The following is a 15680-nucleotide window of genomic DNA, read 5'->3' on the forward strand; positions in this document are numbered from 1 at the left end:
TAAAATACCTTATTGCCTATTGGGTACTCAAACGTAGTAAATATTATTAAATTATTTATGCTTGTTACTTGTTGTAGATTGTATATTTGCATTCGGCTGTATCAAAAGTCCAATCAATGGAAATAGGTACAGTAATTTCAAGAGTACTAGACATCATTATTACTAAACAATTATTAATGGAGTTCACTTTCAAAGGCACTAAAACTAAGCCAGCATTTTATGAAAGTGTTTTATATAAAATATTGGACGGTAAAATCATTGTCTATATCTTAATTATGTCAACAAAAAAATCCATGACAATAATCTTTTATGTTACATATGTTGCAGAAGTTACAGTTGGGCTTCGGAAATCTAAAATTACATCAGGAGAATTAGACCCATTTGACACTAAAGTGTCAAACCTGGTGAAACACGCGAAGAGGGATTATGAAATCATGGTGAAAAAGTATTCAAACATAAACGAATGTAAATAATCCTAATCTATAATTTTGAATTTTGAATTATAAATAATTTTTTATCTAGATAAAAAAGATACAATTTTTTTTTAAATGGGTATTAAATTTAGGCATATTTTAGTTGGGCACTAGGAACATAATAATAATAATGATATAAATAAAAATAATTACATTATTTATAAACCATAAACTTGGTTTGAGAATCTGTATAAAATATAAATATTTAAAATACGTTACTACAATTTCGCGTATTTTATCAATAAAAAATGTATCTAGATGAATTTATTTAGATTAGTAAACAAATTACCTAAGATGAACGTTTAGATACCTTGTAACTATATTTATCTAGATAAGATAAAAGATGAACAAATAATTATCTAGATAAGTCCGAACACTGGAAATATTACGTACCTATATTATATTATTATCTATTCTTAAATTATGACATGCTATAGTTTCTACTTTCTTTGCGACTCCTTTTAAGTTACCAAAGAATATAAAATAATAAAATAATAATACATCAATGTATAAAAAATAATATTTCTGGAAATCTATTATTTGTGTAATATTTTATTTTTTAAACCCTATAGTTTGTAGTAAATATGTAATATTATGCTGTTGTTTTATACATAAAGATTATTTTGAGTTTGTTAGTATGTACCTTCTTACTTGCTAAACTCTGGAACTACTTATCCAAATTTGAGAGTGTTTAGATCAGTTTTTTAACCTGAATATGTTGCTAATAATTACTATAATGTAGCTCGAACACGAATTTCGTTTTAGATCACGAAAATCTAATACTATTTTGTTAATGTATAAGGTATATAATATGTATTTATGTATAGGTTGCTACTTGTTAAGGTACTATATTTAATTTTTATATATTAGAATACTAGGATAGGTATTGAAGCAACAAAAATATTTTAATTTTATGAATAACAATATAAAAAAGTGGGGAAGTGGACGTCACTCTACTGAACAGTAGGTTGCAAGTGAGTAACTGTAATGGATGATGTTAAATTTGGATGCAATGATATAAAACCATTGTACAGGAATAACGGTTCAGAGCGAAGACCTTCAGAGGTCTGTCAGCCTATAATATAACCAAGTACTAAGTAGGTATATTTTATGATATTATTGCGATTAAAGTAATTAATTGTAGTATTAGTATATACAGGTACTTCGGTAGGTTATATTAATTTTTGCCAAAAAAATTACATTTGAAAATATTATTTTGTGTATTAAATATAATAACACACTATAAAAGTTTCATATACACACGAGTAATATTTTTAAATTACAACAAAGTAACTAAAATCGTTATCTTAGTTGTAATATATAATTTCATCCAAATTTGAATTTAAAATGTCAGTAAAAAATCTTTGGTTACACTATGAACTATTTATTAGAATCTTTGTTTTAAATTTTCAATACTTAGCTATAAAAATTGAATATTTTATATATTTTTAATTTGGTACAATAATGGATATTGTCAATATCCGAAGCTTAAACACTTATAAAAAAATATTGTGCTTATACATTAGTATTTTTAATATTTTTCTACTACTATTGTAACAATATATCAGGAATCTTGTATTACATTTTCAAGCTTTTTAGCCCAACGAATAAAATTTTATGAACATATACCCATAGAAAAAAAAAACTAAAAAATTAAAACTGAAGATGTCCGTAAACAGCTCAAAACAATGAATTTAATGCACTATTTGAGAGTAGCTAAACATTTTTTTAAGTAGGTGGGTCTAACATCAGCATTTTTTTCCCCATAACATGAAAGATAGATCAGCGCCACTGCTCAGCCCCCAAACGGTGATGACTGATGAAACTATGACAGACACAAAAATTAAAAACTAAAAAATACATAGGTACATCATTGTAAAATCAAATGGTAAATGGTATTTCTATGACAAATAATTATGTATGCTACTAGATAGCGCTCATGTCGCTTTAGCAAATTCATGATTTTACGGTCCGTGAATCGTGATAATACTAGGGATGGCAATTTTTTTGTGAACATCGATGTATCAATGTATTAATTTATTTATTAGGAAACATCGATGGTGACAATATCGATAATTTAAAAAAACATCGAAGTCAAGAACTCGATGTATTTAGAAAAACATCGACGTTTTTTAAAAAAAAAACAAACATATATTTTATAGGACAAAAATTATTATTCTTTGACATAGCCCACAATCTAAATTAGGTTATAAACATTTAAGATTTAAATTGCTGATGTTACTTTTTCAAGAATTTCTAAAATATTTACCACTTGTTTGGTATTTTCAATTTCTTGGCCATTCAACATAGGAAGTGCATTTACATGTTTTAATAAAATTTGATTCACTACTTCTTTTAGTTCTAAAAACCGTTTACACATGTTATAAATAGAGTTCCATCTTGTAACGACATCTAAAATAAGTTTTTTCATATTATCTCCGTCTTTTTCTTGAAATTTTCTTAATTCATCAGAGCAGTTCACACTTCTTTTTATAAATTTTACAATATTTCTTACTTTACTAGTTAAATCAAGTAAGCCATCAACTTTTTTCATAGATCCTTCGGCGACTAAGTTGATTGAATGAGCAAAACATCGCAATGTTTATTTTCCCCAAAATGTTCTTTAATTGCTTTCACCATTGTAGAATCATTATCAGTCACTACAGCCAAAATCTTAGATTTGGGTATATTCCACAAATTTAACACATTTAAAAGCTCATGAGAAATATAATTAGCTGAATGAGATTTTGATAATTCAAAAATACCCAATGCAGCAGAACATAATTTTGAAGAATGGATAAAATGTATTGTAACTCCAAGATAACTTTTGGTTGTCATCATTTCGGACCAAATATCTATAGTTATAGTTATGTTTTCAATTTCTTTTAATAAACATTTAAAGTTTGAAGATACAACATCATACCTCTGTAGGATTCGAGCTTTTATGGTGTTTCGAGTAGGAACTTTATACAACGGTGCAACTTCTTTTTTACGGTCCGGTAATTTAAACTATTTAAAGTCCGGGACATTACAATCCGTGGTTTAATATTTTTGAATTCCGTAAATTTACGGTCCGTATATTTACTATCCACGGGAATTTTATTTCCGGATTTTTAAGGTCCGCCTTATTTTGTTTAACGAACATTTACGGTGCTCCTGCTACTGCACACAATTTTAGGCCCTGCAGTGATAACAGACATAAAAAAAAAATTTTTTTTTAAAAAACACCATTGTGAAATCAATTCATTCATCGTTTCACTCAGAAAATGATGTACTTAATAAATATGTCATTCACAATTTTTGTAACAAGTTTCACAATTTTTTGCTATCCATACTATTAGCATTTACAATTTTACATATTATTAGCCCCATCTACTACTAGGGCTTTATAGACGTGGTGAAAATATGTACTATAATAATATACTTATAAAGTACCGCAACACTTTCGGACAGCGTACGCCTCGTACAATTGAGTAGGGCGTTATCTAACCTGTATAATATCTTAAACCGTGGTACAGACCATGAACTAAGAAGAATAAAAAAGTTTTTTTTTAGTTTTTCTAACTAACTACAACTAATCTTCTTAGTTTATGGTACAGACCACGGTCTTATATAAGTACAGACACAGAATATAATATGAAATTTCATCTATTCTTTGGTATAGAATTCCGTGCTTATTCCGTTACTATCATTGATATCATTTGACATTTATCATTATATTCGGTTATCACTGTCTTATCTGTCTATATTTCGTTGTGGGCTTGTGGCTTCCGCTGAACGAAAGATTATAACAAAATTAATGCGCACCACTCCGCAGTCCGTCGTGTTCTATAATTTATTGGTTATTATTATTAAAACAGTACATCGAAAAACATGACGTGTTACAACGATCGTCTAGATTAAACAGTGTTTATTTGAGTGTTCAGTATTTTCAAGATTTGTATCCACGTTTCCATCAAAAATATATAAATCAATCATGGTAAGTTAACAGGATCTCTAAACTAATAATAATTTTATAATTACTACAATAATATTTTACATAAAAAAAAAATTAATTTTGTTTGATTTTCTTGCAGAAAGTAATAATATTCAAATGTGTAGTCCTTACGTTTTATATTTGTTCAATGTCTGTATATGGAGTAACAAACAACAAAGAACCGGTTTTAGAAAAAGTAATTTCTGCGTTCAATTTTTTTTTTCCTTCGATACCTATAAACTATTAAAGCGTTAACTCATAATGTACAATATTATATTCTGTGTGTGTAGTTACAAGCGCAACAGCAACATTTTAGGGGTGAAGAACACAATCCAGATTATGATCATGAAGCTTTTCTTGGACAAGAAGCAGAAGAATTTGATAATTTAACGCAAGAAGAAAGTCAAAGAAGACTAAGGTAATTTTTGTTTTTTGATATACAAATTAGTTTTTGTTAAGACATTATCATCTTTAATCAGTACTTCCTATTTTGGTTGTGGTTTGTAGTGTAATAGTAGATAAAATTGATAAAAACAATGATGGATACGTAACTCAAGAGGAACTCAAAGATTGGATTAAATTCACTCAAACTCGTTACATAATGAATGATGTGCACAGCCAATGGGATAACCACAAAAACTTGGAAAATGGAAAATTGTCGTGGGCACTTTACAGAAAGGATACATATGGATTTATGTCTGGTAAGGTTAAGTTAGGTGGTGTTATAGATTATAGATTTTATAATTATCTCTCATAACACTTTGTTATTGTATATATTATATAAGCTATAACTCAATTAGGTAATTTTTTAACCTTGTCCTGTTCACTTAATTAGCTGATCTATCGTCACTGAACAAATTTGTCTTTTTAGATGACGAAGCAAAAGAAGCGCATAAATCTGATGATTCCTATACATATGCCAAAATGATATTAAGAGATAAGAGAAGGTGGGCAGCAGCTGATGTAGATGCTGATGGACTATTAGCTAAAGAGGAGTTTATCTCATTCTTACATCCTGAAGAAAGTGTTCATATGAAAGATATTGTTGTATATGAAACTATGGATGATATGGATAAAGATAAGGACAACAAAATATCAATGGACGAATATATTGGTAATTTTATCATTTTAAATTTACTTAATAGTAAAGCAGGTTCCCACAATCGGTGTACTTGTGAAATATTTGTAATTTGTGGATATTTTCCACACCATAGGAACGTTTGTACAATTATTGGTCCCTAATACATTTCTCAAAGATATTTGGTAAATGTTTCACAAGTTATAGGGCACGGATCAGTATACTATTGAACAGGGCTTATAAGTTCATTTATTTTCATATAAATTTTGCAAAGTCAGTTATAATAAATTCTAGGTAACATAGAAATTCACCTCAAGGTAACAAGATTCAATATTGAATTTATTATGACATTGTATTTTGCTTGTAATTGCATGTTCAAGTATAATAATCATACATTCTTTAAATTTAAAGATCATTTTAAATGTTGGAAAGTTATGTTAACATCAGTTTTTTTATGTCGACTTAAAACGAAGTTTGTTTGAAAACTGTGAAAATTCTATCTACATTTTAAAAATAAATTCAATATTATGTAGACAGTAAAATTATAAAAATTAACAAGTTTAATAAAAACAAATGCATTCATGAACAAAAAAAATGAATTTTTTCATACTAGTTTGAATTTATAAATATTAGGAATGCATATATTTTTGTTTGTACATTAAAACAATTAATTTTTTATACTTATGGGTTATATAGCATAATTAAGGGTTTTATAATATATATTTGAGCATTTGTAGAACCATGGTTGAATGAATAATATATTTAAGTGTTTTATACTGCATGAACTTTTGAGCCCTATCAATGAATGTACTTGACAAATTTGCCAGTTATCGGAATACTTTATAAACATATTACTTGCCTAAGTTACCTATTTGATTATTGGTATACTTGGAAGTAAACTGGCCTTGGGAACCCAGTTTAAAACTAAACTTAACTCTTTATCTTGACTAGCTGATTTGTTTCCCGGTGTTGAGCCAAACGAAGAACCAAATTTCATTAAAAGTGAAATAGAACAGTTTAAGACATACAGAGATAAAGATGGTGATGGATTTTTGGACATTGGAGAGGTCTGGAAGAATATATTTTATTTCAGCTCATGATTTTGATGATTTATAATAATAATTTTGAATTTTAGATCAAAGATTGGATATTACCTGATAATTTTGATCACGCCGAAGCAGAGAGCAGACACCTTATTTATGAATCCGATTCAGATGCTGATGGAAAATTAACTAAAGAAGAAATATTAGCGAAATATGATTTGTTTGTTGGATCCCAAGCAACTGATTTCGGAGAGGCCATTATGAAACATGACGAGCTATAAAACAATTTAAAAAAATAAGTGTTTGAATATTATTAATAACATAATATTTTTATATAATGAGTCAATATATTTATATAAATTATATTACTGTAGTAATTTTAAAATATTATTTGTATACAACATTTACTTAAATATTAAAATTAAGATCTGACTGAATCAATATGCCAAAACTATTTTGTCTTTTATATGATACTATTTTTTTACACTATTTATATCTGTTTAGTCATTTTAGATTTTTATACTTTAAAAATATAAAACTGTTATACTCTGTTCTTTTTTTAGAGTTCATTAAATTATATTATTTTTAAACAAGGTTTTGTATTTATATGAATGAATATAATATATTATAAAACTATATTATTAGATATATAAATATCTGTTGGTCAAATACTCAAATGTGTTAACTTTTAAAACGTTTTGTGCCCATCATGTATTTACTATACAACCAACCATCCGTCTATGCATATCACGTAGGTCAACAAAACAACCTACGTGAAACTGACACTACAAAGTTGGCACAATAATCTAAAACCATTCCAACAAATTCTACACGGACTTGTTGGACGTTGTTGGACAATTGTTGGAAGCTACATTAAAAGTTATGCAATTTCAAAGTTAGTAGTGCCAATTACATGACCAGCACTACATATACAATAAAAACTTTAAAACTCTACCAACAATACTCATATAACATTGTTGGACACTTGTTGGAATTTGTTGGAACGCATTTCAAAAGTTATTCAAGTTCAAAATTTGTAGTGCCAACTTCACAACCAGCACTACAAATCAAAATAAAACGTTAACAACAGATACAAAAATATACTAATACAGTTTTGAGACGTTGTTGGACTTTTGTTAGACATCGACTAAAAAAATATTCTGAATTTAAACAGTGTTAAGTAGTAAAGTTTGGTTCATATAAAAAATGATATTCCAATTAAAAATTTTAAACTATCGTTATATTGATATCTGGTGCCCAACAACATAAAAACATGGTCCAACAAACTTGTTTACAAATCATAGGACAAGAAAATTCCTTCCAACAACTTTCCCAAGTTTTTAAATCACCATTTTCTTCTGGCACAACATTTTTAATTTTTTAACCTAATATTCATAGGTATTAAAAATTTTTAACTGTCGTTATATTGAATTCTAGTGTCCAAAAACTTAAAAACGTGGTCCAACAAACTTGTTTACACATCGTAGAAGAAGAAAAAATACTCCGGAGAGTTGTTGGAAGGAATTTTCTTGTTCTATGATGCGTAAACAAGTTTGTTGACATTTTAGACAGTCGACGAATAATAAAATATTTTTAGATTCTGAGCGAAGTGATGAATGTATTGATTTTGCAATGATGTGTGTTTTTTTTTATTTTTTTATTTTTTTTCTTTTGTGTCTGTCATCACCTTTTAGGACAGTAAAAGTGCTTGGATTTCCTTCAACAGTAACTTTTCTGATAGGAATGTGAATCTAGTTGAAAAACAAATGACTGTAGATACTTGAAAATTTCACTGAATGTTTATATTAGCATTTTCTATACACCATAAAATTTTGAAAATATTTTGACTCTTTTTGAGCGGTTTACGGACATTGTGAGTTTTCAATTTTTTTAGTTTTTTTTTCTATAAATATCAATAAAAAATGTTTTGTTGGGAAAAGCGTGAAAATTGAATATAAAGCTCCTGATATATCGTTCTAATAGCAGTTGAAAAATATTATAAATACATAGGCACAATTTTTTTTTATAAGCATTTAAAGTTCAAATTTTGACAACATTTATCAAATTTATAATTTATTAATTATTTTGTAGTTAAAAATGTATAAAACGTTTAACTTTTATGGCTAAGGATTGAAAATTTAAAACAAGGCTCCACTTAACTAGGTTATATATAAATTACTTTATTCACAATAATATCATCAAATATACTTGTTAAAATCATAGGCTGACTGACCGCTTTCGCTCAGAATCGTTTTTCTTATACAATGATATTATATCATTGAATTCAAATTTAACACCATCCATTACAGTGACCCACTTGTAACCTACTGTACAGCAGAGCGACATCCATTTATCCACCTTTTTTTTAGTTTTTTTTTCCTATAAATATCAATAAAATTTTATTTGTTGGGTAAAAAAGCGTGAAAATTTAATTCAAGGCTCCTGATATAAAGTTATACAATAGCAGTAGAAAATACATAGGCACAATTTTTTTTTATAAGCATTTAAAGTTCAAATGTTGACATAATTTATCCAATTTAAAATTTAATAATTATTTTGTAGTTAAAAATGTATAAAATGTTCAACTTTTATAGCTAAGGATTGAAAATTTAAAACAAGGCTCCGCGTAAATAGGTTATATATAAATTACTTTATTCACAATAATATCATCAAATATACTTGGTAATATCATAGGCTGACTGACCGTTTTCGCTCAGAATCGTTTTTCTTATACAATGATATTATATCATTGAATTCAAATTTAACACCATCCATTACAGCGACCCACTTTTAACCTACTGTACAGCACAGCGACATCCACTTACCCACCTATTTAATTATTTTTCTGTTGTAAATATTTTTTAATTGTTTGTATGATAAAATGTAAAATAAATTGATATCCAATAAAAAAAAATCCTATAATTTAAAAAATAAAATAATACCTATATAAGTTATTTGATCTTTTAAAAAAAAAAAAAGCGGGCTTTTTGTTTCAAATATTGATAACCACTACTAATAAACTGCCGCTTGGCACATGACGGTCAGCGCTCATTTTTCGTTGCCACGGCCCACGACTATAGTAGACTTGAACAGATTTATAATATACAACTTGGTTGGAAACACGATTTAAGATATACGATAAGGTATATCTTAAATCGTGGTTGGAAATAAGGTAAGGGAAAGAAATTTATTATTTTAAAAATAAAGTGATAATAAAATCGGTGATAACTGATAACGATAACGATGTCGGCCATCTTGAAGCCTTTCGAATTTCCTATCGCTAGACGCTTGTGTGAACATACCGAAGGGTCAGTTTGGCCTTTGGCCCCTGATAAGAATTATAGCTGATAAAGCAATCTCATCAGTCGTCACTATTCACTGTTAAAAATTCGAAAAATTGAAAAACGTACCTATTTAATGCTTATTAAAATTTTTATTTTCTACCACAATATTAAACAGGGAATCCAATTACTAAAAATATATCCTTTATTAATGAGATGATCGATATAACCTCGACATAACCGGGAAAACCATCATGTCAGCATTTAATTCTAGTGGGCCCGCGGAGATATTGAGAGCGGAACAAAAAGACGAGGAACTTTACGAACGGATCAATCGACAGTTATGTGGATTTCTTCTGAAACTCAAAGGTAATATTAATTTACTATAATTAAGTATGGTAATACATGATTGTTGTTGAGTATGTCGTCCTAAACATAGCCCACTGCTGCTAATTATTAATTTTTTTTTAGGACATGTCTTTGTTAATGTAAATAAAAAGAACATCTTTTGCACATCACAATTACTTTACTATACACTTACGACGCTATCTAAGCTCCAAACATTGGGCGAAGAATATACAAAAATCGTTCAAGTTGGAAAAACTGGAAAACACATTCCAGGACTTATGGTAATAAAAATGCAAATTATAGTTGGGTAAACAATTGTTCACAAAGATTTTTTTCATTTACAGCAAAGCACTGGTATGATATTATCCCACGTGTTTGGAGACAGACTCATCATCTTTGCTTTGGATCGTTTGATCTATTATGTTCAATATAACAAATCGATAACGAGTCAAGCCAAAGATCAAATTATACATATTGCAACGACCATCAAATCTCTTGTTCCATTGTTGCAAAGCCTCAACAGAGTATTATTTTATTGGGACGGTTCCTTTTATACGTGGGCCAAACGATTTTTCTTCATCAAATATGTAAGCAAGGGCTTAAACTTTTAACTTAAGATGACTTCACAATTTGATGTCTCCGTCGTACAAGTGTGTAACATTGCAAATTTACGCTCAGCAGATCACGTTTAGCTTCATTATTTTAAAAATTAGAGTGTTTACATTATATATGCAAAAGTTGCTAAAAAAATTAACTCGTAAAAAACCCACTTACAAACTCAGATAATGTTCTTACCATCGTCCATCAAGTTTCATAATAGGTCATTTCACTCTAATTTTTAAACTAACGAAGCAAAACATGATCTGCTAAGCATACATTTTCTATTAAACGCACTTGTAAGACAGAGACAACAAATGCAATGTCCTCTTAAATAGCTTAAATTTTAATGTTTATTAATATTAATTTTTTTGAAGATATATTCAATTCTGTGGTACCATCCTAAGCGGCCGTTACATGTGTTTAAAATTCTGAGTGTGTTGACTGGCATCCATTTGAGTGTACTCATAATCATGGCCGTATTTAAAACCCCAAAAGTACAAAAGAACGCAAAAGAACCTCATAGTAAGCCAATTCCATTGAGCAGCAGCAGTAAATGTTCTCTTTGTTTAGAACCAAAACAAAACACCTCACTTTCGTTTTGTGGACATCTGTTTTGTTGGTATTGTATTCATGAATGGCTGCAGACTAATAACTTTTGTCCAATATGCCGTAAAGCACTAAATCCTAGAATGGTAGTACCATTACAAAATTTTACTTAGGAAAGCCGTAAACAAATTTATTGTACAATTGCGCATTTAATTAGGGAACAGGGAAACATAATTGTTCTGCTATTTTTATTGATTAGTAAATTATTATTGTATTTGACAAGAAATTTTTATATGATCTAAAAAAAGTAACTTATTGTCAATCTATTTTGATTAGGTACTCAGTAGATAATCAAATTATTTTGTAATAGGTATTTTTATTGATGGTTTATTTTTATAAAAAAAAATTACAACAGATTAATGTATTAATTAATTCATTTTTTGTGTATGCCCCACTTACCTATATACTTACACACTTAAGGGATTTGTTAATCCAAGTTTAAAATAATAATTATTTTTATAATTTTATTACCATTGCCAAATACTTTTTGTTAAGAAATTTCTTGTTTACTAATAATGGGAGTTGTTTGTCATTTATAACACTTGCATCAGCCTTAATTCTTTAATAATTGTATTAAAATATTAAATTTTATTATCATCAAATGATTTCTAATGGAAGTATAAGAATTTGTACATTATATATTCAAATTAGTGTAGATTAAAGTAAATATACTTAAATTATAAGCGTTTAAACTTTAAAGAATTTTAATATTTCTAATGTAATATAGTATAATGCAATGTATTGGGTAACTATTTAATTGCTTGTTATGGACAAATATTGATTACAATTTAATTAGGTAAACCTTAATTAAAAAAATTAAATAATTTATCAGAAAATTGAATATTTCAAATAAAATATAAATACTAATTATCATATGATAATTTATTAGAAAACTCAACAACTATTTTGATAACATTAATAATGATAAAGCAAATATTTAACTATTTATATGTAGTATTGTCAAAAAAAGAAAATAATATTCTATTCTCACACAAATTGCTAAATAATTAAATAAATACATCATAGATGAATATTATTTTTACTAACCAGTAACAGTGAATGCTTACAGGATCTCCTATTTTATATATGTATATTATTATAATTATAATATATATTTATATATTTAACATTTTAATTATATATTATTGTGTTGCATTGATTGTCATCCAGCAGTGTCATAATTAGAAGGTTGATATAGGATCTAGAAGACATTAGACAATTTGTCAAAAGAAAATATTACATTTTAACATTGATGTACACATTTTTTTACAGGTTGGTTGGTAATAAATAATAAGTTCATTGTTCATAATTTTACATTAAATAATTCTCCAGTACTAATTACTATATTATATATAAATAATAACTCATTTGTATCTATTAACTATTATATATTATGATTGATACTAGTACTTATTACCTACTACTTTTCCATTCGATGGTGAAGTATACAGGGTCTTATGATGACTATATGTCATGGTAAAAACATTTTTAGGGGGGGGGGGGGGGTGATTGGACACATTATGGTAAGCAATAACATAAAACAAAAATTAAAATATTTACAGTCACATAATATTTATATCTATTAAATATCTATCTTTTATTCTATGATATCACATTAAGGGGATTATTAAGAGTGGTAGGTACCTACTGAAATATATGCAGTGCATCATGGCTTAAAAATGTTTACCACACCACTGTATCTATTTAGTTCTAATATAACCATTATTTACAGCCATATAGCCACTAAGTCAATGTAAGACATGTTAAATCACTCTTAATAGTTAATTTCCAAAATGTCTTTCCGTATTATTAAAATAAAATGTCTTAACAAATTGTCAACGAAAAAAAATATAAGTTAATTAAAAATCTAATAATAACACAGGGAACTAGAAACCCTTCTACTAACTAAATAAAATATTTCAAACTCAAAATATTTAATAAATAAAATAGCACAGGTGTTCCCAAGACCCAAGTGCACAGTGCATAAATGTATAGTATCTATACAAAATTTAAATTCATTATAAATATTATAATAACACTGCATACTCCATAGTCCATAGTAGGTATGTATTTTACATAGGTTCTATGCATTTGTACATGTATAAATATATTATCTATCTAGATGAGTATAAACGAATGTCTTCAAAAGTGCTTGGCTTATCGTATTTATAATTATTTATAAAAACATTCATCTTTGGCTCTTTATATTATAATAATCTTTAAAATTAATATAAATGTCACAGTTTAATTGACACGCAGATAAGATGTTTTTAATTCGTAGATATTAATATAATATGATGTACGACGCGTCGACGCGTATGTTATGACGTATGTTATGTTATATTATTGTATAACAATAACATACTAAACAATTTAGCGCAATCTAACCGATCTAAGTAGTGAGTATATACTGAATCTAGATGATCGAGGATCGAGCCTACACTCATTACAAATATTATTTTTACATAAATTGATGTCATTGCAAAACAAAATTTTTAAAAAGAAAAATTGTATCGTTATCAATTTTCAAGATTTTTACTTTTTTGAAAGATAACTTAGATTTTTGATTTCACATTCAGATACATATTTTTTTCCTGAGTACTACATGGACCCATAAAACGGATTTTCAGCATATAGACAATATTAAAGTTCGCTAATGAGTTATAAGTATTTTAAGTTTAAATGAGTGGCTCAGTGAACCAACATTTTTCTAGGTACCCCTGTGTCATTACTCCGCCAATGGACAATCTAAACGTTACACACTATAATAAGTTAATAACTAATTAACTATTCGTTCGAAATTCGATTAAATTCGATTTTATATGTATCGAAATACTCCAAACAATATTCTGATTAGGAATATAAAATAAAATTGGTGGAAAAGTGGGCCACTGTAATGGATGGTGTTAAATTTGAATTTAATGATATAATATCATTGTATACAGAAAACGATTCTGAGCGAAAACGGTCAGTTAGCCTATGATATATTACTAAGTATATTTGATTGTATTATTGTGAGTAAAGTAATTTTATACATTTTTAAGTAGTAGCGTACGCAGGATTTTAGTTCAGTTAGGGTTTTACTTGAGTAAATAATATACATTATTTTTTGCTAAACAGTTTTTATACAATTGGTTATAACAAATTATCTATATTTAGTCTCAAATTTATTCTGCATTTACAACACTAGTGTTTAACCTGGACACCAGGACATCTATAGAGCCTCTTCGACCGTCGGGTCGTAATAAACGTGGTAATAATCGATGGACGATGATACATGATGAATGATGATACACCATACGACGATAAGACGTTTAGCAATGTTCGAAATCAGCCAAAAAAAACTGAAACTATGATTATCGACGTCTTTGTCATATTTAACAATTCATTTTATATCTATAAAGTATTAATAATTACCAACAATTGATCGACTCTGTGTATTGAAATGGTGGTAAATAAGACATTTCAAGGGGATCAGAACCTTAGAACCCTACTCCTGCGTACGCCACTGTAATTTTAACTACCGAATCATTTTTGAATTAAAAATTTTATAAATTTTGTTAACATTTGAACTAATGTATATAAAAAAATGTGTGCCTATGTATTTTTAATATTTGTAAGTTGCTATTGTAACAATATACCAGGAGCCTTGTATTAAATTTCCACGCTTTTTTACCCAACAAATAGAATTTTATTGATATCTATGGAAAAAAAACTAAAAAATTGAAAATTGAAAATGTAAGGAAACAGCTAAAAATGAGTCAAAATATTTTGAACATTTTATCAAGTATAGGAATTGATAAAATAAACATGTGTAAATTTCGAGTATCTGCAGTTATTCGTTTTTGAATTACAGCAAAGTAAGAATTATTGTAAATTATCTTTCAAAAAAGTAAAAACTTAAAAATTATAACGATGAAAAATTGTATAAATTGTAGATATTTAAAGGATTACCTTGTTCTAGTATTGTCGCTATCAGGTGTTCATATAAAGAATATAGATGGACACTTAATCCAGGATAACAACATATTGTCTTTAGCATAATGTAGGTATATTATACAAAATTATATATTAATCCATTATCTAACTGGCCACACTAATTTATTAAGTACTTATATTTTGTATTTTTGAAATTAATATTTTTCTTAAGTACCTATAGCCATTGGTGAAAATCCAGTAAAATTTCAGGGGGGGGGGGGCTATAGCATTATTAACATCAATGTGTGCGGGAGGGCTTCGATCCTACAAAACTAAAAAAGGAGGGAGCTTGACGGA

General features: G+C 27.7%; 2 protein-coding genes across 2 annotated transcripts; both read left to right on the forward strand.

Moving 5' to 3' along the window:
- The first annotated feature begins 4233 nt into the window (after window positions 1-4233).
- On the forward strand, window positions 4234-7163 carry LOC132944616 (calumenin). The gene is made up of 7 exons (XM_061014061.1): window positions 4234-4452; window positions 4550-4645; window positions 4740-4867; window positions 4957-5150; window positions 5321-5563; window positions 6479-6594; window positions 6663-7163. The coding sequence occupies exons 1-7, from the start codon at window positions 4450-4452 to the stop codon at window positions 6849-6851; spliced, it is 969 nt and encodes a 322-aa protein (XP_060870044.1). The 5' UTR covers window positions 4234-4449; the 3' UTR covers window positions 6852-7163.
- A 2728-nt stretch (window positions 7164-9891) lies between these two features.
- Window positions 9892-11761, forward strand: LOC132945943 (uncharacterized). Its single transcript, XM_061015780.1, has 4 exons — window positions 9892-10220; window positions 10323-10480; window positions 10544-10786; window positions 11174-11761. Exons 1-4 carry the CDS (start codon window positions 10106-10108, stop codon window positions 11516-11518), a joined length of 861 nt encoding a protein of 286 aa, XP_060871763.1. The 5' UTR covers window positions 9892-10105; the 3' UTR covers window positions 11519-11761.
- The last annotated feature ends 3919 nt before the right edge of the window (window positions 11762-15680 follow it).

This window comes from Metopolophium dirhodum, chromosome 5 (assembly GCF_019925205.1).
Source record: "Metopolophium dirhodum isolate CAU chromosome 5, ASM1992520v1, whole genome shotgun sequence".
NCBI classification, from domain to species: Eukaryota; Metazoa; Arthropoda; class Insecta; order Hemiptera; family Aphididae; genus Metopolophium; species Metopolophium dirhodum.